Genomic DNA, 24,899 nt, shown 5'->3' with positions numbered 1-24,899 from the left:
TAAACATTGTTTCTGTAACATAGTAAGCATACCAATTGTATTATTTTTTTAGATTATTTAAATAAAAACAAGGGTTTTTTTTGTGACATTTTGTTTTAAACAAGAATTTGCGTTCTTCAGAATCAACAGATGAAGATATTATATGAACTTTTGGTGTGTTTTTTAATAAACCTTATATGCAATATTTGTTGACATTACATGAAATAATTTCTGAAGTTTATATAGCTGCCTATATTTAACTTCCCATTTCACATGTGGGTTTTTGAAGACTTAAATTGTTTAAATTATTCTGTCCTTTCTATGGAAACTGAATATAAAAGATCTGTTGCTGCTATTGGGTAGAAATGGCCTGTATGGTAGAAATGAGTGTCCCTCTGACTTCCCTTCGACAGAACTATTGTGTTTTCAAACCAGTGCCCCACAATTGGTATATTAAAGTCTGTGGTATGTGTTGTCCTGTCTTTGGGGAAAATGCATACACATGTATATAAGATCCCTTGTTGCTAATGAAAAACTGTTGTGGTTTGCTTGTAAAGACTACATGTACATGTGAGAATTGCCAAATGTTCAACACCAATAACTGATGATTAATTAATCAGTGTGCTCTTGTGGTGTCGTTAAATTTGGTCATTTAAATTAACTTTAATTAGACCACAATTCACTTTCAATAGGTATTATTAGATCTTAATTTCCTCTGCTTTGTTTACAGTGCTGTTTATTTGGTGCGTCACAAGGCAACTCGACAGCGATTTGCCATGAAGAAGATTTGTAAACAAAACCTGATGTTGAGAAACGAGATTGAACAAGTGTTTCTGGAGCGAGACATTCTGACCTTCACAGACAACCCTTTTGTTGTCAGCATGTACTGCAGCTTCGAGACAAAGGTTTGTCCTTTCCTTTCCTATCTTTGATACAAACCATGGTTAATTCAAATAAGAAAACCAAACTTCTGTATCAGGAAACCTCCCTTAGAAATATTATTGTGTGTTGCTAGAGAATTTTTCTGGAGCAGCTTTGCAAATTTTGTAATTTAGAATTGTATTTGATTTTTTCTAAATAACACTTTTTTTTTTTTTTTTATCTAAGCTTGGATCTTTGCATGTTTCGTTTACAATATGTTTGCTCCCATTTATAACACATAGTCGGTAATGTTTTCTCTTGTAACACATTTTTATTCACAGAAGATATTTGTTCATAATGATAAGAAAAGTAAAGTAAAATGTTTGTTATTTACTTTTTCCAGAAACACCTGTGTATGGTGATGGAGTACGTGGAAGGGGGAGACTGTGCTACGTTGCTCAAGAATGTCGGCCCACTTCCTTTAGATCTTGCCAGGTTTGTTCAATAAAACTTAAAATACAATATTCAGCATCTAGAATTCAGTGGCCTGACGTTCAAGATGGAGGAGGAAATTCTGCTTGGCAAGTCTTGTGTGGTTCCCATTTCCTACATAAAATGTATATGATAAAGCTGATAAGCTATTACGTTAGACTCTTATAAAATACTGACTTTATTGTATTAGATTTCTCTGGAACAGCCCTTCCTTTACAACTGTGTTTGAAAATAAAAGATGATATATAATTATCCATTGCTGTATTATAAGCAAGACTACAAAACTACACATAGTATTATAAGAACTCCAAATATAAATATATGTGATACTTTAGTTCAGAACATATTTTGGTGTGTTTCTTTCAGACACTAGATCATTATGGTATGTGTAATTTTGTCTTTTTAATTATTATTAACCAGTTTTAGACAGTTTTAGACTAAGGAATATTAATATTGCATTTAAGAAACATGGCTGTAAAATTTTGTAGTGTTTAAAATCTTTTCTTTTGTTTGTGTTTTTTGCAGGATGTATTTTGCCGAAACTGTTCTTGCCCTGGAGTATTTACACAGTTATGGAATTGTACATCGTGATCTCAAACCCGATAAGTGAGTGTTCTACCTGAGCCCAGAGCCCAGGGCTCCTATTTTCGAAGCTATCTAACACTACAATATCGTAAAACCATTGTCGACTGTGGTGTGTCTCATAGTGACGTCATAGTGTACAATGGTTTTACGATATTATAGCGCTAAAGTAGCTTCGAAAATCTCCAAGCAGGCTTGTAAAACTTTCATGACATAAGTAAATTCTCCAGACTTTTAACTTTTAAAGCATTGAGTATAGAGTTTAAAGTTTAATAAGTATGGAAGAAAGCTGTGTTTTGGCATGATTGTAAAATTAGAGGCCATGGGGACATTGATACAAAAATAATAACTATACAGATATTTTGCTTGTCATGAATAGTTGGTTATAGTGGAAAGGGAGATAACTTGCCTAGTTTAATATTTTCTTCCCACGTACACATTGGTTTTTTTTAATGACTTTACTTTGGGTAACTGATCTTATTCATGAAATATCTGGTCACTAAATTAGTGCAAGAGTTTGTCACATTGTAGTATTTTTTATTATACAAACATTGTGAGCCAGCTTTCTCTATTATGTTACTGTTATAGAAATGTTTTGTAAAACAAATAGTTGTGACATCTAAAAAATAATGGGCCTGTGCGTATCACTTACATTTTTTGTCTTATATAGGCTGTAATACAGGAAGGTCTTTTTCTTATCCTTTCAGCTTTCTCATCAATGCCACCGGCCATATCAAACTGACAGACTTTGGATTATCAAAGATTGGATTAATGAGCTGTAAGTGTATCCTTGTTGATTGCAGGGTTTCTACATTATGGTAGCCCCACTCCTGTGGCTAGTGTTATTCAGTGTTGGGCTAGTAAATAACTACAATTGCCATGCCCATTGGCTAGTTTAAAAAAAGAGTCAAATGTTGCTGTTTAGTCTATTTTGTAAATATGAATATACTGACCCCACTACAACCCCTAATGTTAGTGTTTCTAAGCTCTGTCTCCCCCTTTAGGTGATATATCTGATTATTACTATTATTTAGTAAAATTGTATTAACTTAAAGTAAAGTAGGACTAGTGAATTTTAATTGTGGCTAGTAAATGTTTTAATTACTGATCCCATGGCTAGTGGATTTAAAAACAATTCTAGAAGCCCTGTGATTGTAAAATTGTTTGTTCAAAGGATGACAAAGATTATTCACACTTGTGAGATCTTTTTTTTACCTTTGCCAGATTTGGATTCTTCTAAGTTGCTTGTTTATATCCCCCCCCCCCCCCACCCCAATCTAAACTAATGGCCCATGACTGATATATTAAAGGCTGTGGTATGTAGTGTGTGTCAGAATTACCAAATGTTTGACATCCAGTAGCTGATGATCAATAAATCAATGTGCTCTAGTCATGTCATTAAACAAAACAAACTTTAACTTTATATTAAAAATATATTTATTTATTATTATTATTTATTTTATTTAAAAAAAAAATTGATGGGTTCTGATTGTTTTAATTGAACTTTCCTGTATATTTCATGGGTAGGGAAATGATACTTTTAATCAGTTACTGTTAAGAACTAATAAAATAAATGTTGCCTAATATGTTTTGGACTGAAATCATTATTTTCAGTGATGGATAATCATTACTCAGTTTAATAGTAATTCGTAAATTTATATCAGTCTTCTTCAAGTCATAATTTAGAATGGTTGGAATGTTTATTGTATAATCATGTGGTAGTTTTCCCATTGTTAATCATGTTTTATTTTGTATTTTCAGTAACAACTAATCTGTATGAAGGTGCTATGGATAAAAAGTCCAAAGAGTTTCAAGATAAACATGTGTTTGGAACACCAGAATATATTGCTCCTGAAGTTATCCTGAGGCAAGGTTACGGTGAGAAGGATAATTCTTGGTCTTTTCTGTTTGGTGTTGCTATTAATTTTTATCTTATTATGTCATCATATATTGGGAGGGCATTACTACTGTCAATATTTTTTTAATTTTGTTGACTGTCTATTTCAGTACATTATTTAAAATTTGTTTCAGTTTTAATATTATAACAATTTGTAGCCATTGCTTATTAGACATGACACCAATCTCAGTACTTTGACATGAATTACCATATTTTCCCATGTATTATGTGCACTTAGAAGGTTTATTCCAAGAAAAAAAACATGAACCACAATATAATGCACACCATTTTTTTAAACCACAAAATCCAACGGTGAATGCAAGATGTACCATTTTCCCCCTGTCACCAAAATTAACTAAAAGCGAAACCAGCGATATATTTAAGAAACAAAATTTACGTTATGTACTTGAGTACATAGACCTACATGTCACATATAACATAGGCTAGTACTTGCGTACTTACATGTCACAGACTCATACATGCATAAATCAAAACAAAATTATATACCCGTACACTGTAAATGACTAATAAATAAATGAAAACAAATATAGCATATTACATTTGGTTCTCGTAGCTAACGTGAATTCACAAGATTTCTAAATTTATAGTAGTTTGGCATATTTCGGTTTGATGGAAATGGCCGAATTAAATATCATGGAAATTAAAAATATTTACGGTCCAGTTTTGTAATTTTTGTGCACTTTTTGACGAGGTATGGATACTTTTGTACATTTATTTTGCATTTATTACAGTCATCACAAGTGATTTTAAGAGGGTTTTGTTGTTTCTTTGTAATGAACACTGTCAATAACCTGTAAACTACCGATCGGCGATTTTTATGGGTTATCGCTGGACTTTTTTTTTTTAAAAGATAGTTTTTTCTATTGTTATGTATAGTGCGCACCCCTATTTTTAACCTGTATTTTCTGAAGAAAAAAAGTAATGAATGAATGAATGAATGTTTAACGACACCCCAGCACGAAAAATACATCGGCTATTGGGTGTCAAACTATGGTAATGCAAATAAATAAAGTGATGATCAACATCAATATAAAAATTCAAGGTTTAAACAAAAACAGTGTAAAGAACTGTGCAAAAATACAAATATCACAGAATTTTACGGACACTGAATTTTACTCTAAACTTCAATTTGTGCTGTATTGGCCATTCTCAAAGAGAATGTTACACCCCTGCACCACGGTGAGGTTACAGCACGCGCAGGGGAAGAAAAAAAGTGTGCATAATACATGGGAAAATACGGTACTGTAAATCAGTAAATGTTAACTAGCTTGAAATATAAATATACACATATAGCTGATGTTTCATTATATAAACTTTAATTATCACTTGTAGATCTATATTTTAAACTCCACTACAACTGTTAAATAAAAAATATATAGAAAATAGTACAGCAACGAATGGGATTACATTTGAGATAAACATGACTGCAATCTGTTATTTTGATTATGTTTTTTCTCTAACTAGAGGCAAGTAGTTAGAGATATTTGTTTGAGTCTGATACACATGTTATGTTATTTTGTTTTAGGTCTCAAACATTCTTTTAAAAAAATTGTGTTTTGCTTTGTAGGTAAACCGGTGGATTGGTGGTCGATGGGCATTATTTTATATGAATTTCTTATTGGTTGTGTTCCTTTCTTTGGTGATACACCAGAGGAGTTGTTCTCTCAAGTCATTAATGGTAAGCATCTCGAAAAATGAAATATATATTTGTCTGACTGTAACTATGGCATAACCTTATTTATATTGTGTTTTGAGTTTATTGATGGATTGTACAGTTTGAAGAATAATGGGTAACAGTTTTATTAAATAAAACTTTTATTCTTAATCATTAACTAATTACTCTATTCTTCAGTTCAAGACAACCTTCCCATTTTGGGGGTCTAGATTTTACATGTGTGCATTCTGGTTATACACTGTGCTAGCAATGAGCAAAATTGGAAGTAGGGATTGGAGAGATTATTTATCATGAGAGGTAGTGGGGTTTTTTTTATAGTCACTACGTTTATAATGAAAGTTTGGGTTCATTCGTATTGAAAATGTATTCTTTTATCCCTTCCAGGCAGAAAACCCTTTTCTTATCCTTACCAGATATAAAACCTTTTCCTTTGGAGCTTCTTAATATATAATAATAATTTTTAGAACTGGTTGCAGTTATTACATGCCAATCATGTTTAAAAAAAAAAAAAACAATATACCTACATGTATTAAATGCTGTTCTGTTTCTATGACTACAGAAGAGATAGAGTGGCCGGATGATGATGAATGGCAGGTGAAGGATGACGCAAAGGATCTGATAACTCGTCTTCTCACCCATGACCCTATCGAGCGACTGGGCTCGTTGGGCGCATACGAAGTCAAGGAACACATATTCTTCTTTGGTGTGGACTGGAACAGCATTCTGCGCCAGAAAGCCGAATTTGTTCCCAACCTGGAGAACGAGGAAGACACAAGCTACTTTGATAGTAAGAAGCGCATGATACTCTGTGAACTAAAATGTTAAGAAAAAAAATGCTCCAAAATCTAAGCCATGTTAGAGAGGAGAGGCAACAAAATAATTAATATAATGTGTATGGATTATTTTAGATATGTTGAATTTTAGACCGTTTGTTTCAGTGGCCTAGTGGTTAAGTATTAAAATAGTAGATCCTGTGTTCACCACCCAGTACAGGCCCCAATCCAGAGTGAGTTTTAATGGCTAATTGGAGAGATGTAAGATGACTGCTTATAACTAACCATGAACACCTCTCTTGGACAAACAGCTCAAATAGCTGATGTGTGTGTGTGTGTGCCATGGGCAGCATGCTTGAACCTTAATGGGATTTTATCACTAAAATCAAGTTAAAATTAAATTCTTAACTCATGATGATAACGTATTTTATTGTCTATATCCAACTAATAATATGAGGTTAAGTAAGACATGCAGTTCTTGAGTTAGTTTAAGAGAGGAGGATTCTTCCTGCCATGAGCATTGAATGCTGTGTTATGGGTATGTTCCTACAGACATGATGTCACATTCAATAACATTAGTAAATTTAACGGTACAGGTTGGATTGGAAAGTAATTAATAACAGTGATACACTGGTTATTGTACCTCAGTATCTAAACTACAGAACTGTATGATATTTGTGTTTTCTCTAGGTCGGACGGACCGGTACAGCCATGACCTGGATGGGGAGGACACAGAGGATGATGCTGAGGATATTCTCTTTCACAGTTTTTCGTCTTGTTCGCCACGGTACAGTCGGGTGTATAGCAGAATACAAGAGGAACTCACCGAGGTAAACCCAAATTTATTACTCTGCAGGTGCGATATCTCATCCCATCTCACAGGACAGGACATATGGCCCATTCAGTAGACAGTAAATAATGCGTAAGACTATATTCATTCAGTTAACTTTTCCGTCTAGGAACCAGATGGCACCTACTTCTATTTTTGATATAGATAGTATGAAATGTTTTAGTCGCCAGGTGAAAAACATGATTGCATATGTGACCAAATTGGTCGCAATGTAGAGGGCTAGTCTTTGTATTGCATTTTGTTTTGAATATTTTAGGGAATTATTATTTTAAGTACTAGCCAAAATTATATAGTAGTTTGTGCTTTGCAATCATCATTTCATGACAACTTTACCCTAAAAAAATCTGCAATAAATTAAATCTATATAGATGTGGAAGTAGTCGTTGAAATGAAGTTACTGTTTTGTAGGAGCGAAGAGAGAAGGATCGCCGGCGACATTCGAGTGCCGATGACTTCCGAACGCGAGTGTTGGAGAAGCAGGCTCTGGAGCGCAAAGATTCCAACCAGTCTGAAGGGTCGGAGAGTTCCCTCGAGCTGAAGAGCATTTTACGCAAAGACAGCCTTCACTCGGACAACGACTCACGCACAGATGCCAGTACCATCAAAATGGATGAAGATGTCTTTAGCAGCATAGAGTGAGTACTTTTTCTTTAAAAAAAAAAAATTGGAAGTTATTTTAATGTAATTTGTTTCCTCTATGACTTGGCCTAACCTCGGACCTATGCTGATTTGAAAGTTATTTTTGTGGAATATTTTTTTTTTTTTATATCTTCAGTATAAATCTTTTAGATGTGAAACCCACTATTTCTGAACTAAGACTGTCTACAATCTGCATAGCTTTCAGGTGCAGATCCAGGATTTTGTAAAGGGGGTTCACAAAATTTTAAAAAGGGAATATTTTAGTTTTCCGAAAGCAAATGATCTGTAGGGAGGTTTGGGGGTATGTTCTTCAGAATTTTTTTTACACAAAGATACTTATGCATGCATTTTCAGGGTAATTTATAGTGTTGTATATTGTGGATAATGCAGGGCTCACTGGAACAACTTTTGGTTTATCCAATTTTTACATATGATGAGAATTTCCTTGAAAATTATTAAAATGTGGTTAATTTAAGGAATATTTTATTAGCCAAAAACTAAATTTGGCAATGGACAGGGTGAGCCCTGATAATGAATTTTTTTTAAAGTGCACTTCAAACAGTCAAAGGTGGGGTCATAGGATGCTGTGACCCTCCTCTGGATCTGCCAGTGGCTTCAGTCTATTGTTAATCTGAAGCTGTGTACAGTTTTTGTCCCTTCCTTAGTGTACAAATTTGGATACAGCCAGACCTTTTATGTTTGGTGATCTTTATCAGTATTTTTTTTACATAGTTAATATTCCATTTGGACCAATTGAGCTAATGTCATGGTGTTTTGTGTTTTTCAAGCACACCACGCTCACGTGACCTGAGTATCTCGGACTCCTCCCAGACTGACAGTGATTCCTGCGGTTCTCCGCAAGTGACACGCTCCAAACCACAGCTCAAAAACATCATCCCTCGCTTGGCTATTTCATCAGAGGAAGAACGCACGTCATCAAGTTCCAAAGGTAGATAATAACAAAGTTTGTTAGGTTTTTTTTTTATTTATCGTTAGGTACCATACTCTCCAGACCCAGACCTAATTCTGATGTGTTTTTGGATTAAAGGAGTCTTGATTCAATTGTGTTTTAGTGTCTGGCAGTACCAGATTTAATTCTGTTGCAGACCTTCAGTAACATTTAAAATATTCCAGTTGCAAGATGATTATCATGGTCTAAAATAAGTTTTATATTGTGTTGTAAAATTAATATTTTATTATTTTCATTAATTCTGTGGCAGAAATGTATTTTGTCCTATTTCTTAATTTCAGAACTGTGATCATTTTATCAATACCGGTACTTGGGTTTTTTTTTTTCTCTGACAATACAATTGACAGTATTTTAAATAATTGTAAATGTTGTTTCTTCAGAACTGTCCCCAGTGGATGAAGTTAAAGAGAAGGCCGATGACATGGAGGTGAAGAAGTTCTCTGAGAAGTTGCCCAACATGCAGAAATCCCATTCTGCCACAGCCTTGTCTATGCTGCTGCAGTCTGGCGGTAAATTTACACACACATATAGCACCATTATAGCTCAATTATACTCCATGTTCAAATATTTTTATGTAGTTGTATTTTCAAACTTATGTATGTATTCACCAGAAGCAGTAGTCAGAAGTAAAATATCTGTGCAGTTTTTTATTTGAATGTAAATAATAATTTTCATTTGTGACACCCAATAGTATATGTATTTTTTTATTTTGTGTGCTGGGGTGTCATTAAGTATTTTTTCTTTTTATGTTTACCACAACAAAACTTTATTTCCAATTACAAAATTGAAATTGAAGATATCAAAAAATAATTATGCAGTTTAAAATATATTCAAGGATGGGAATTCTCCTCGGATCGTCTGTTTTCCTCTCGTGGAACATTGCGTTTCCTCACATTTTAATTGTCCTTTCCTCCAAAATGTGTCGGATGGCACAGATTTTAACCTAGGATTTAAAGAATTTCCAGGACTCCTTTAGATTTTCTCTTGTTTTACAGTTCACCAATTCCCCCCCTGTATATTTCAAAGTCTTGCTACTAGCATAATATTACTCTGGTTATCATATTTTGTTAATAGTAAGTGTGAATGCAGGATAAAAGTTATTGGCATATTGTGGGTTAAAATGGATGGAGGTAAAAATTTCAAATTGTTATTTTTATATATTAGAATAATTAGATTTTGTAGTTAAATAAAAGATATGTTATGTTTCTTTCAGAATTCAGCATTCCTGCCAAAATGCGATCACCTGTTGGCTCTGTGTCGAGCACGAGTTCACGCGACGGCTCTCCCAACCGTAGTTCAAGTCTGGCCTGCAGCTTGAAGCCACCGATCGTTGTCAAGAGAGGAGCGTGTGGGTTCGGGTTCAGTTTCCAGTCCGTCAGAGTCTACATCGGTGATACAGATGTGTACACGATCCAGCATATTATTACTGTAAGTGGTCCACACACACATACACACACACACACACAGACACACACACACACACACACAGACACATACACACAGACACATACACACACACAGACACACACACACACACACACAGACACACACACACACACAGACACATACACACACCCACCATACACAGGCTTCTAGAACACACATATACAGACACATACACACACCATACACAGACACACACACAGACACACATACACAGACACACACACACAGACACACACACACAGAGACACACACACACACACACAGACACATACACACACCATACACAGGCTTCTAGAACACACATACACAGACACATACACACACCAGACACACACACAGACACACATACACAGACACACACACACAGACACACACACAGACACATACACAGGCTTCTAGAATTTTTATAAAATCCACTAGCCATGGGATCAGTAATTTAACAAGTGTACTAGCCACGATAAAAAATTCACTAGGCCTACTTTACTTTAAGTTAATACAATTTTACTAAATAATAGTAATAGTCAGATATGTCACCTAAAGAGCGAGACAAAGCTTAAAAACGCTAACATTGGGGGGTTGGGGTGGGGGCAGAATATTCACATTTACAAAATAGACAAAAGTGCAACATTTGACACACACACACACACACCAATTTTTTTTTTTTTAAATTTACTAGGCCAATATTGAATATCACTAGCCATGGGAGTGGGGCTACCATAATCTAGAAGCCCTGCCATACATACATGTATACATCACGCACGCACACACATATACACACACCACACACATACACCAAACATATATATCATACATACACACACACACACACACACACACACAGTTTCCCCACCTTTTTATCTGTTGTAGTTAAAATCAAATTGTTTGTTCATGGGGATTTTGTTTGATCTCAGATTAAGATAGGAGTGTAAATTATCAAGTTACTACAGTGAGTTGCAGACTGAAATATAGACTTCTCTAGTTTAATTTTTAAGGAAAATATGTATCTGCAACTACACGAGATTAGATTACCACTCTAGAGTGTGGGCCAGATGTGTACTAACAGTGATACAGAGTATGTAAAACAAGACTGACATTAACTATTAGCATGGAACTTATAATCAGTGTAAGGTTTAATCTGAGGAAAAGGGGCACAAATGTGTCCAGGCCTCAAATTCTATTGTCACTTTTTGTTAACAGTGTTCTTTTGGGGGTTTTTTGTCTTTTTTAGTACTGTATTATGTTTGTAATCTCAGTTATGATGGATTATTATTTTTGTTATGTATTGTGAATTGCAATATTATTATTAATATAATTATTGTTAAATAAGGCTAAAAATGTATTAGACATTTAAATTATTAATTTTAATTTATTACAATTTCTTGTTACTGTTTGTTTGTTATTGTTTCCTATAACTTAACTGAAGGCATGTTTAATTAATAATTTCTGTTACATATTTCAGGATGTTCAGCAGAACAGTCCAGCGTTTGAGTCGGGTCTTCGCCCGGGTGACCTGATCACTCACATCAATGAGGAATCTGTTCAGAGCCTGCTTCACACGCAGGTTGTGCACCTGATGACAGGCAACGTGATCAGCATTAAGTGTGTGCCCATAGAGAGCACATCGATCCGCACAGGCACGCGGAGGAAGACGACCAACCCAGGCAAGATGGCTCGCCGGGCAATTCGGAAACGTCAGCAGAAGGAGAAGGTAACGGAGAAGAAGAAAGGTCGCTCGTTGTTCCGTCGTCTAAGCACAAAGAAAGCCGAGCACGTGTTGCCGTCGTCTCCAGCCAGCTCGCGATCCTTCTGTCACTTCAGTCGATCGTTCTCGTCGAGCGAGGGCACCCCGGCGTCCAGCAAGTCGGGGAAGTCTCCGCCCATGTCCGGACACTGGTCCCTGGACTCGTCCCTCAACATGAGCTCAACCAGCAGCTCTCCCAGCTCGAGCACGCCCAACTCGCCCGCCGGCCCCGCTCACCTCGGCCGACCCAGCTCGCTGCACGTCGTCAAACACAAGAAATCTCAAAGTCTGAAGTCGCCACATCGAAGGAAGTCTGTTCACAACATCCCGCTCTCGCCTCTTGCCAGGACGCCCTCCCCATCCCCGCTGGCCTCGTCGCCGGCGCGCAGCCCCAGCCCCCTGGCGTGCGTTCAGAGCCATCAGGTGGGCAGCTCCAGCATGCCCCAGCAGACAATCCCAGCCTATCTGAACCCGACAAGTGCTGGTCAGAACCTCGCGCCAACCAACGGGTCGAGGGCGAAGGGTGCCGATCCCAGTTCTCCCATGATGCGCAGAGCGGTTTCGCCGGACAGACTTCATCCAAGTTCTGCTGAGAAATTACCAGTCCAGAGAAAGGCTTCTCTTCAGGAAAAGAAGGCTTCCATGGACTTGTAAAAGTTGAACTTTGTGAGCTGTTGGTGAAGAATATTTATTGTTTGAACTGAAATCTAGAAACTGTTGAGGCTATTTTAAGGATCGTCTTGCTTTGAATTGGGTGTACATTCCAAGCAGAAGATTCTCACAGATTTAATGTCAGGATGTTCCCGACTCCAATCAAATACAGTGTTTGCCATTTGGTAATGTTTCATTTCATGTGTTGAGATGGTAATAGATTTCTAATATGTTATAATGTAATGATATTTTAAATACCGATATTAATGATGGATGAAGATCTTTTGTGGCATCTAAGCAGCTGCTGGTGATTCACTATTAGTCAGGCAGTGACACAACAGGTGTGTAGATGCAACATGAAACTGTGCAGTTCACTACAAGTTAAGCAGTGAAGTCGAAAGCATAGCAAGACAATGACAAAGATTATTTCATATTCTATGAATCAGAAATTCTATATCCACTGTTAGCGTTAATATCTGGATTTGATCGTCGTGTACAAAGGACATCTCCTGCTGGGGCAGTCGTAAACTGGAAGACTACAAGATGGTCTCGTGGCATTGTGTTAACATGATTTAATGATTGACAACTACAAGATTGGTCTTCAGCAGTTGGGTCCACAAGGTTTTGTGAATGAAGTCTGGGAGGCTGGTTTCGTCTGATTGTGTTAACATGATTCAGTGGCTCAATGCTGTAAGATTTGTTTCATGGAATTGTGTTGACATGAGTTTGTGAATAAAAGGCTACAAGAAGTTGTGTTAACATGATTTAATGACTGGAAGTTAGGAGATTTGTCTTGTGGAATTGTGTCAGCATGATTTAATGACCGAAAGTTACAAGAATTGTTTTGTGGAATTGTGTCAAGCATGATTTAATGACCGAAAGTTACAAGCATTGTTTTGTGGAATGGTGTCAGCATGATTTAATGACTGAAAGTTACAAAATTTGTTTTGTGGAAGTGTGTTGACATAGATTTATGACTAAAGGGTACAATGTAGATCTCGTGGAAAGTTACAAGGCCGGTCTTGTGGAATTCTGTTGACATAGGTTTGTGACTAAAATTTACGATATTGGTCTTAATGAATGGGTTTGTTTGCAAAAGTCGTTAAGTGACTGAAAGCTACAAGATTGGTCTTGTTAACTTGTGTTACAAAGTTTTGCAACTAAAGGCTACACAACTGGTATTTGTGTCTCGTGTTACCATGGTTTTGTGACAAAGGGCTACTTGAATGGTTGTTTTCACTTGGTGATTGTTCCTGACTGACGGATATGGCATTATGTGATCCATTTTATTATTCGTGGAAATACTGAATGCAGCTGTTGATCTCAGATCAGTTTGGCAGTTAGAGGAGATAAACTGTACCTGTGTTATTTTGCTCAATACTAACAGATTGATGTAAAGAATGATTGGGTGCTGTCTTAACACATGAATTAATGTTCTTTATGCACATTCTTTTCAAGTTATTATTTTTTTTTTTCTAAGCCACATAATTCTTTTAACCAAATGTTCTGCTTTTACAATTTTGTTGTTTTTGAAAAGTGCTCATTTTGAATCACACAGTTCTTTGGTTTTCTTTCTTTCTTTAGCTTTCAAAAGACATGTCAAATTTGTGCATATTTGTGAGTTATGTATTAATATTGCTTTAAATTTTGTACCAAAAGCTGAGCGTGAAAATGAAGAAGAAAAAATTACATTTGCTACAAATTTGATCAAGTACTGAAGAGGGTGATACCTGAAGATACATGTAGTTTATGCACAAGAGTTGAAGAGTTACTTAGTTTTTATATATTTTTAATGCGGACTTTAAAAGAGACTTTGTGAGTGGCCATGAACATGTACTCCCGATAGTGAACTGTTGAATTCATTACAATTATTGGGCAAAGATTTGATAAGCATTCACTGAAATTGTAGGTTTCTTCCCAAACAACCAAAAAACTGAGACATGAAAATCCTTCAGATGTTTCTGGAATTCCAGATTTTAGCAATCCACAAAAAGATGTTCTTTAAATTAATTAATAAACAGTTCTCAGTAATTCTTTATTTTTCACAATCCTGCACAATTTTCCATAAATTTATGTAAAATGTAATTTTCATGTGTGAAAAACATGCAGAAATGAATGTGTATAAAATAGCTTACTTATAGCAATCTCAGTGCATGGTTTGTCTTTTCATCAGAGCCAAATGAATTGTAACTTGCATGTACTTGTAGGAATGTTTGGAAAGTATCCCTAAAAATGTATATATCATTTATTTTAAAGGTTTTTTTCAGGGAACAATAAGTATTGTATATCACTAAAAAGCCAAATTAAATGTAGTGAACATTAATTTTGACCAAAATAAAACCATCACCTGAATCACTGTTGACAATGTTTTTGACAAAAATCTTGTGCACATTTATTAAGTTAAACATGAGAATTTCTCAATATTAACTATACACAGATCTATAAGAATGGAGCATGTCATGGGGTTTTTGTTGGGTTTTTTTTAGTGGAGACACCAAGAAGAAGAGGCATCGTACTACATCTTATATTTCACTAAGGCTGTGATACTTATTCAGGAGATTTGTACAGATAGTTCAGCAAGTGTGTTTGTGCGTGTGTGTGTGTGTGTGCGTATGTGAGCATGCGTGCATGTGCTTAGGCGTGCGTGTGTTGTGCTGTTTGTGCGCTTGCTAGTCTTTTCATTCTATTTCATTTATTCATTGCCATTTTGAACTATGTTCAGTAGGATGTAATGTCATGTTATTCAACTTTCAGTTCGAACACTATCACATTGCTGACATTTATCTTGATCATATATTCCCATGTAAAAAATGAATACACCACAATCATACCTGAGTTTTATATTCTAACTGTTATAATTGTAAGTATGAATAATAGTGCAGACTGGAAACAGTTTCTCATTAGAAAGTAAAAGTCTATTTTTGTAAGGCTTGAGTCTTTCGCTATGCATGTATGTTTAATTTTGTTTAAAAATGTTTCTTTGGGGTTTTTTAATGTGTAAATATCAAGGTTGTCAACTTCAAGTCAAGTTCATTACAGTAAAATTAATGAATTTATGGTTTTGTTGTGTTTTATAAATAGTTTTAATTAATATTGAAAGTTCAAATAAATTATTTTGGGATAACATAAAATTTAAATGATTTACAAAAACTAATCTAATTATAGATTATAATTATAATTAATTATAGATAAAAAATCTAATTATAGGACTCACCTTTCATGTAATTTCTAATTTTAATCATAAATATTTATTAAATCAAAGTCACGATATAATGTGCTTTGCTTCATAAAATATGTCTTTCATTGCATGTATTTTGATGTATTCAAGCCATTTGTTCCATATAGTTAAACCAAATGTATTAAGTCTGTACTATAGGTTGCATAATTGATTGCTTTGCTATTTGTAAAAATTTGAACTGGAAGCTATTTTCGTGATACAGCTTTCTCAAGATGTATTTTCTCATAAATTTTTGTATGAAATATGAGTCTGTACAATTTTTTCATTCTGTTGATAATTTTTTATAATTTTTTTTGTCTTGGTTAAATTTGATCTAAATAAAAAATAACAAATTCAAAGCACTTGTTTCAAGCTATATGCATTCACATACATGTCATGTTACGTATTGTGCTGTAAATGACCTACCTATATATATATATATATTGGTTTGTTGTCATTTGTTAAAACTGTGTTATGTAACCTGTATGAGTAAATGGTGGATCCATAACCATTTGATATTTTTAAACTTCACTCATTTTTGGTTGCCATTTTTTGTATACATAGAAAAAGTATTATCAAATAGCCAATCAGATTCAGGGCCATACCTACAGGTAGTCTAAAATAATGGGGGGTGAGGGGGTTGTGGTGGCAGTAAAACCAAAAATTGGTGCACAGCAATACTGGATCTCAAGCTAGATGAAAAGAACATTCGTAAACTAAAAAGGTCACTTTTGTATTTGTATTTGTCTAGAGGAGCAGCGGCCCCTGCCCCCACCCCAGCCATTATGGCCCTGAATTTAAGATTGTTTAAGTAAACAAATTATTTCCAAATGTGTTTATGTAAATAATATAAAGGAGTGTTGTCATCCAGCGAAACCATCTACTTGTATAACAAAACCATCTTGATTCTTACATACATAATTAATATGTAAATAAAATGAAAACAAATTAAATGCTGTCCATGTATGTCACTGAAGAAGATAAATTAAATGCTGTCCATGTATGTCACTGAATAAGATAAATAAAGGGAGGACGATAAAAAGATCAACTGAAATTCACTCGTGTAGCTCATCCTGTTAACAAATTTGTATGACTTTAGAATGTTAAAAACAAAAGGGAGTGTTTCCAAATTATGGTAAAGAAATAAACTAATGTGTAAAATTGCGCCAATAAGCCTCAGAAACATAAATAATCCAAATGAGATGTGACAAAGAGGTCAAAATATCTTTATGGTACTTAAAATGACATTATTCTGTGCAGTATATATTTAAGGATTGTCTGTTATTTCTTTTATGTTCGTCTGGGTATGAGCAAAAAAGTCATCTGCAAACTGTGAATCGGCGAAGCCATTCACACATAAGTTTGGGGGTCATTTGTTTTGTTGATACCCAGATGAACATAAAAGAAATAAGGGACAATCCTTATAATTAAATTTCAAACACACTTATTAATAATACTGTTAAAAGTGCATACTTTATTTGTAATTATTTTTGGTCCATAAACAGTAATAAGACTAACTTAATATAAAATGATGTCGTCAGATATGACATTCCCTAACGAAGTAATATTGACTTTCATAGAGAAATAAACAAACTCCCATAGCTACGGCTGGACCAGTGGGGATGACATTATGTTGTAATGAAAACTGGTAATACTGTGAATTTGTGATAAAACATGTCTTTTACTGCTCATAGCATAATAGTCCATTTTTGCATATTGGTTGTCTGTAACATGATGCCGTACTGTACATATTAATGGAGTTTGTTAGTGTGTCTTGTCTTGTGATATACATGTATGTAACAGTATTCCACATTTGGAATATATTTTTTAAAACGAGTTTAGCATTCTGGAAAATATTGAAAGTGATATTTTGTAAATATTTTCATATGTTGAAGAGAAAATTACACTTCACCAGTATAATGCAGTACTGGAGTTGCATAGATGCACTGAATATATATGGATTGTATATGTTGCCAAAGATCAGTTTGGTTTACTTTATACGAGTTATTTTGATGGCGATTGTCATATTGTGTCATGTCAAAATATGGTTTCTCTGACAACTTTTATTTACATCTTTCTTTTTACTTTAAGAAAATTATATTTTTTTAATAATTTTTATTTATTTACCTAGAAGAAAAAAAAGTAGATTTAAATACTTTGAAAAAAACAACAACTGTTACAGTAATAGGATTACCAAAACTAGCTTAATTAATGTAAAATACTTTACTTATGAAAAACCCAAAGCCAATAGAAATCTTAAAATTCATTTACTTTTTTTATATAATACATGTACTGCGTCTAACCCAGTTTTTCAAATTGTCAGTCATTGCAAAGTGCGTCTTTAATACCAGTTTACAAATTATGACAACAATGACGTACTTCTAGTAGACTGGTCCCTAGACAGCTAATGATAGTTGATCATTCAGTCATATCTATGGTAATCATTTAAAAAAAAACAAAAAAAACTAAACATTTTTTAATTGCTTCTTCATTATGTTTTTTTTACATGATATGGAAAAAAATAATGGATTTAATGGCGAGTTTGTATGTAGCAACATTTGGTTGTCCGTCTCCTGTCGGGCAAAGCCACTTAAAAAATAGGTCATAATTTGTAAGCTGGTAATTGAGCAAAAATTAATTATTGCTTACAACTGCCTACCTGTTGATATGTTACATGATTACTGTTGTCACTGCCAATTGTGTTTCTTTTTACTTGTAAATGAAGTTTCCTTTGATAAACATGAACGATGTCGTTCTGTACAGTTCAGTATTATTGTGTGATGTGTCTCTGGATAGATAGCTCAGTTAAACACCAATAACATGATATTGCTGATATCTTGCATTAACTGTTAAAGGTCCTATTGAATATTTATTTAAGGCTAGCTCTGGGTTAGAACATTTTGCCAAATTGCCTATTGAACTTCAAAAATTACAGAAACCCAGTTATTTTTTAACAAAATGTCAATTAGTATTTGAAATTATTTGCCAGATTTAAATAAAATTCGCAGTTGGCAAATTTGGCAAAGTGCCAGAGCTAGCCTTGTTATTTGCAATGCTATTTATAAATCAGGTTAATGCATGAAGGAAAAAATAACTTGTTCATTAAATAATTATTTAAAAAAATTGGAAAATTTACAATAAAGAATCTTAATTTGTTAATTACATGGGTGGGTTAATAGTTTTCTTAAGTTTAGATTTTTAAAGTGATTAGTTACATGTATATAAAGGTAAGGCATTTAATAAAATTATTAAGCTGAACGTTACAAATCCTGTGGTAATTTTATCATTAAACTGGTGACAACAACATTTAATACTTTTATAAAGCTTAAAAAACCAACACATATGAAGTGTATAGGAATGCAGTACTTTGGTGAAAAAAAAGGAAAAAGAGATAACTGCCTGTGACTTTGTAAAATGCTTTACTAAAATGCTACAGATATAAATAGTGGATGTACTAAATAATAGTGGGGGGTTGCTGTTTGTTTAGTATGTAATGAAATGTTCCAGTTTTTCTGCAGTCTGTGTAGCCTCAGCTGATTGTCGTATCTGCTGGTTTTCAACTCTTTCATGATCTGTATGTTGGCATTACAGTTAGGAATGTGTTTCTTATTAGAAACAAAAAATGAATGCTGTTTGAACTTAAATCCCTGCAGCATCCAAAGTTCGCTGTTGACATTACACCAAATTGATCAATGTGCTTTAGTGGTGTCGTTAAACAAAACAAACTTTTAACACCAAATTGCATCCAAGGCATACCGTTATATTGCCAAATATACTCTCTTTTTTTTCCCCCCCATTAGCCTTGCTCATTAATGATATTTGTTATTTACCATGTTATATCAAACATAATTGACCACATATTTGTATTTTGAGAGAAAGAAATGAAGATTGCTAACTTGTATTGATAAAAAGGAAGTAGTACTATGTAATAGAAACATTTAAATCATTGTTGGTGTTCTGAACAAATTGCATCTCTACATCTGTGTCAACCAGTAATGGATAAAATATTGCTGCTTATTAGTAGATGAAATTACATTAATTAAACTACGTTATTCTGTGTGTATCAGTCAGTCCCAATGCCGATGCCAACAGTTTCTTACTACAAATCATGATTTGCAAATATGTTAACAGATCACTCTGTTGTCAGTATCTTGTTCAACATTTTGGTATATTCTTGTGGATATAAACATTGTGTACTTCGTAATGTAAGTTTTAGTAGCATACTGCTATTTGAATGTTGCAAGAATTATTTTGCCCCCCCCCCCCCCCCCCCCCCTCCAAAAAACCCCAAAACAACTATATTTACAAGGCATGTACTTAATTATGAAAAACCTGTAAATTTTTTTCACTTGATTAATCGAAAAAAATAATAAAATTTGTCCACCTTTTTCCTAAACAGAACAAAATTTGTCCACCTCTATCCTAAACAGAACTACTAGTACTTTTTTCATCGAATTTATAGCATGTTCTGTGTTCAGATGATTTGTAACAGATATGTTATGCAATTTCCACATAACAAACTTTCATATTTTTTACTGATGTATGTATAAAACCAAATTTATTCTTCATCCTAGATGACCAAAAAAAATAGAAGAGTTTTTGTTTTCTATTTTTCAACAAAACAAAGGCAATAAAAACCATTGGATCTTTAAGATAACTTTTGTCTTCTTAAAACTGCGCAGATTTATAATTTTGTGTTGCCAAAGTACTAATTTACTGCATTGAAATAATGCAAAATGCTACAACATAAAAAGTCATTTTGATTTAAATGTACATATGATGTTGAGAATTGTCTATTATCACATCTGTATTTCTCATTGAACCCCCAGCTACCATCATCATGTTCTGTTGCATTCTCTGTTAAAAAAAAGAAAAAAGTCTTCTGTTCTTCAATACCTGTGTTGTTGTTTGTTCATAAGTTACATGTATGTGCATATCTGTGGAATCTTTTACCAGGATTTAGGTCTAATGCTAAAACTGGGATGCCACACCACACCGGGACGTAGCCCAGTGGTAAAGCATTCGCTTGATGCGTGGTCGGTCTGCGATCGATCCACGTCGGTGGGCCCATTGGGCTATTTCTCGCTCTTGCCCATGCACCATGACTGGTATAACAAAGGCTGTGGTATGTGTTATCCTGTCTGTGGGATGATGCATATAAAAGATCCCTTGCTGCTAATCGAAAAGAGTAGCCCATGAAGTGGCGACTGGGTTTTCTCTGGTAACAGGTCGTTTCGCCCTTATTACTAGTTCACCCGAGTCATTTTGAACGGGGTTGATTCGTACCTCTAACCAAGTTGTTTCGCCCCATGTTTCAATTCGCCCCATGTTTCAATTCGCACTCATTTTTATTTTGTTAATAAAGTACATTTATTCATTGATTTGTCCTATATCCATTGATTTTTAGATGTCACACATTGTGTATTTATATTTACAGATAAAAATATTATAATTTTGTTTATTTCCAGTATCATTTACTCAAGCCATATACATGAAATATGTACAGGCCTTGGATAATATACAATGTATTCACATTAATAATTAATTTATGAACAGTCACACTGCATACTACTGATGTGCTATGGTTTCTTATTAAATATACTACACCCAGCTGAGGTTCAAACACCGAACACGGTATGTTGATTTCACCTAGCTTCAGCTGACAGAAAGTAAACAGCTGATAAAGCATTAACATCCCAAGACAGAAAATTACCTAATATTTGGTAATGAATAATGAATAAACAGAAGAAAAAAATTACTTCAAAACTAATAAATATTTTTATTTTGTGGGGCGAAACGACTCTGTACGAATGAGATTTAGGGCGAACCAACCCTGGGTGAATAGGACTAAGCGAAACAACGCTGAGTTCAAAATGGTTTTAGGGCGAAATAACCTGGATTCGTTTCCTCTCTCAATATCTGTGTGATTCTTAAGAATATGTCCGACACTATATAACCTTAAAAAAAATATATTAAGTGCGTCATTAAATACTGTAAAACGGGTATTCACGAATGTGATTCACTAAATTTTTATCAACATTAAAACCAGCCAAGGTATGAACCAAGCAAACATTTTGGAAAGCTAGGGGATGTCCCAAGAGCTTGATAATAATTTAATTTTGTTTGTCTACCAGTATTAACTTCATGACTGCCATACATGATTAGAAAGGTTTGCTACATTTGTCATACCATTTCATCTTGGTGAACTGGGAAGTCAAGTGGGATAGTGAAAGTGCAGCTGATCAGCTATGATGAGTCCCTACAAACATGAACGAGCTAGAACAAATCGGTTAATGCATGACAATGATGTGCTAAACATTATAATGGCAAATTGAACATGCATTCCGAGAGTACTGCTTGATGCAATACATGTCCACTACTGGGGTCATCAAATTTTAGTACATGTATCTATTATGTTCTAGGGCTAGAACTCTAAAAAAAAAAAAATAAAAATAATAATTTAAAAAAAAGGTAATTTGCCACAAAAGATCAAACTTGTCTGTAACGGAACATGCTAAAACTACACAAAATATCGGCTCAATATATCTTGAGCCATTGCAATTTTTTTTTTAAATAAATAAATGTTCAAGGGGTATAACTGTCAAAAATGAGTAAAATTGTCATAAAAACAAACGCCATCTGTAACAGTACATGATATTTTCAGCTCAATATCTCAAGGTATTGTGAAAAAAAAACCATCTGGAAAACTAAGTGGGACAGAAGGACGGTCGGACAGAATGAAGGACTGAGATGAAACCTATAGTATGCTCTGGTTTAATAACATCTACATATTAAAGTTAATAAAAAACAAAACCCCAATTTTAACCTCAAATGTTTATTACCCAGTTTGGTATAATGAAATAAAAATGGCTTGTAAAAATATATATATATAAATATTGCACTTTTTTGTCATTACTTCAAATGAACTTGCTGTTATAATCTTAAAGTTCTAACATGGTTAACAAAATCATATGCAAATTATAACAAATCATTGTACAAAAAATTAAAACTAAACCCACACATACCATCATTATGTAACATTCACATTGTGATTATAAAACTAAAAAAACATATACTGTACCCAAGATGTGATAAATAATAGAAAGCATTTCTAAAGCTGAGTTTTTTTTTAAAGCTAAACTGTTATATCATAAACAAATTTATTATATTTGGGGTTTTTTAAGTTCCAATGAAACTAAAATAACTTTGTACTAAAAATAAAATTGCATAAAATCCCTCGTATATACAGTAGAATCTCATTGGCTCAAATACTGTTGGTGCATCAAAGTCTGTTCGAACCATGCATTTGGTCGTTGTTGGGTGCTTCTTTAACACAAAAACCAGTCGGAACACCTCGCATATTTTCCGTAAAACTGGCTTCCAAGGGCGAGATGGTCCGACCGACTCCAGAGTAATGAAGTCGCTGTCAAATGTCGGATGAGACACATATTTGTAACTATTATTTATCACCGTTAAATAAACAAATAAATACACCGGTAAATCGTTCTTTATTATGCTGTTGTAGAATCTTTTGTGACCTATTGACAACGTTGAGAAAAAATTAAAGTGCATGAAGCACAGGCGGAGGCCATTTACCTGTTATTGTTGCAATCACTACATTACATTGATCTCTCATGTATTTCAAGTTAAAAACAAAATATGCCGACGCTCATGCATTAGCAATTAAAATGATTAAAGTAAACCGGTGAGGCCTGCCTAGGCTCACCAATTGATTGGTGTTACAGGTAAGGTTCATTCAGCTAACGATTATTACCGATAGGTGCTAAATAAACAACATGATAAGCCGACATATGATCTAGGATTCATTCGTTCCACTTCCGAATTTATAATAACTTATATTTTGTGACCGATGTGAAACATGAAACATTTGTACATAAATTTGTTTTTGTATTTCTTCAGATAGACTTAGTCATTCGAGCTAAATATGTTTAATTTTACAGTTCAGACTAATAAACTGGTTCGAGAGAAAGCTTCTGTTCTACCCCAGGGGTATTCGACCAATCAGCACCAAAATAAAAGGGTTTAATAGAGAAAAATTCAGGACATTGTTCTTGGTTCGAGAATACCGGTAGGTTCGACCGTTGGGCGTTCGAGCCAATGAGATTCTACTGTAATTGTTAATCCATATACATTGTTTGGTAGTGCAGTGTGCTTTAATTCCATAAAATTGTGAAAAGGCAATTTCAAGAACAAAAGCAGTATTTGGAAGTATAAAATGTTTTATTACCCATACGGTTAAAAATATCTTGGTACATATCAAACTGATATGTCCCACTAGAACGCCAAATGGGATGTACCAGTAATACTTCGATGTCGTATGTTCAAAGTTCAGTGCACACAAATTACAGAAAGAAACTTATTACAATACACTTCTAAAATAAAATGTTGCAAAAATAATGTCATGATCATTGCTATATGTAACAATCGGTTTAAGTGAATTCAATTTATATACTCCAGTATATTTCTACAGGTAACGGCGACGTCTAATTAACTGATTATCACAGATACAGGTGGAAAGCCTCTTCAAATATTCTGATGACATTATGTGATGATTTCTAATTATATATCTAGCTATTTCTGTATCTAGACATTGGGGATTTCCACTGGTAATCATTCTGAATTTTCTGATTTGCCGACCATCTCTCAAAATCCTTGAAAAAGGGTGACAGAGTTTTGGGACGCCATTTGTTATGAAGGGATGTGGCAATTTCTACAGAATCCCCTGAAAAAAGAAAGAATGCAAACTACAAATAAAATGGTTAAAACAATAGGGTAGTACTTTGTAGGAATTATCAAATGTTTCACATTAAAAAGCCGAAGATTAATAAATCGATGTACATGTATACATGTATACATGTAGTGTCCTTAACAAAAAATATTATTTTTTAAAACTTGAAAATGAAATATTATTAGCTATAAATATTAGGTTTTTAAAAGATGTTTAATATTTTGATAGAAATAATAGGATCATGTATTCAATAATACCAAAATATTTATGACGTAAAAAAACAAACAAAAAACAAAGTCAGTGTTTTGTCACATTTTCTAAAAACAACCACAGTTAAAACTCATAAACTTGTTGAT

The 24,899-nt window shown here is 34.1% G+C and overlaps 1 protein-coding gene across 4 annotated transcripts in view; it reads left to right on the top strand.

Annotated features, from left to right (window-relative positions):
* The window catches only part of LOC121375097 (microtubule-associated serine/threonine-protein kinase 2-like), a 170,075-nt gene extending 149,388 nt beyond the window's left edge, over positions 1–20,687 (top strand). For all 4 annotated transcript variants that reach the window (XM_041502334.1, XM_041502333.1, XM_041502335.1 and 1 more), the window contains 13 exons: positions 710–884; positions 1,244–1,335; positions 1,858–1,938; positions 2,622–2,692; positions 3,676–3,792; positions 5,400–5,510; positions 6,067–6,294; positions 6,971–7,110; positions 7,539–7,765; positions 8,558–8,718; positions 9,120–9,248; positions 9,953–10,167; positions 11,645–20,687. In XM_041502334.1, coding sequence (XP_041358268.1) covers positions 710–884; positions 1,244–1,335; positions 1,858–1,938; positions 2,622–2,692; positions 3,676–3,792; positions 5,400–5,510; positions 6,067–6,294; positions 6,971–7,110; positions 7,539–7,765; positions 8,558–8,718; positions 9,120–9,248; positions 9,953–10,167; positions 11,645–12,580 — 2,683 coding nt within the window. In that variant the 3' untranslated portion in view covers positions 12,581–20,687. The remainder of the gene's footprint in view (positions 1–709; positions 885–1,243; positions 1,336–1,857; positions 1,939–2,621; positions 2,693–3,675; positions 3,793–5,399; positions 5,511–6,066; positions 6,295–6,970; positions 7,111–7,538; positions 7,766–8,557; positions 8,719–9,119; positions 9,249–9,952; positions 10,168–11,644) is intronic.
* The last annotated feature ends 4,212 nt before the right edge of the window (positions 20,688–24,899 follow it).

The sequence above is a fragment of the Gigantopelta aegis genome, chromosome 6 (genome assembly GCF_016097555.1).
Source record: "Gigantopelta aegis isolate Gae_Host chromosome 6, Gae_host_genome, whole genome shotgun sequence".
NCBI classification, from domain to species: domain Eukaryota; kingdom Metazoa; phylum Mollusca; class Gastropoda; order Neomphalida; family Peltospiridae; genus Gigantopelta; species Gigantopelta aegis.
Note: the sequence above shows the minus strand (reverse complement) of the source record. Positions and strands in the feature narration are given on the sequence as shown.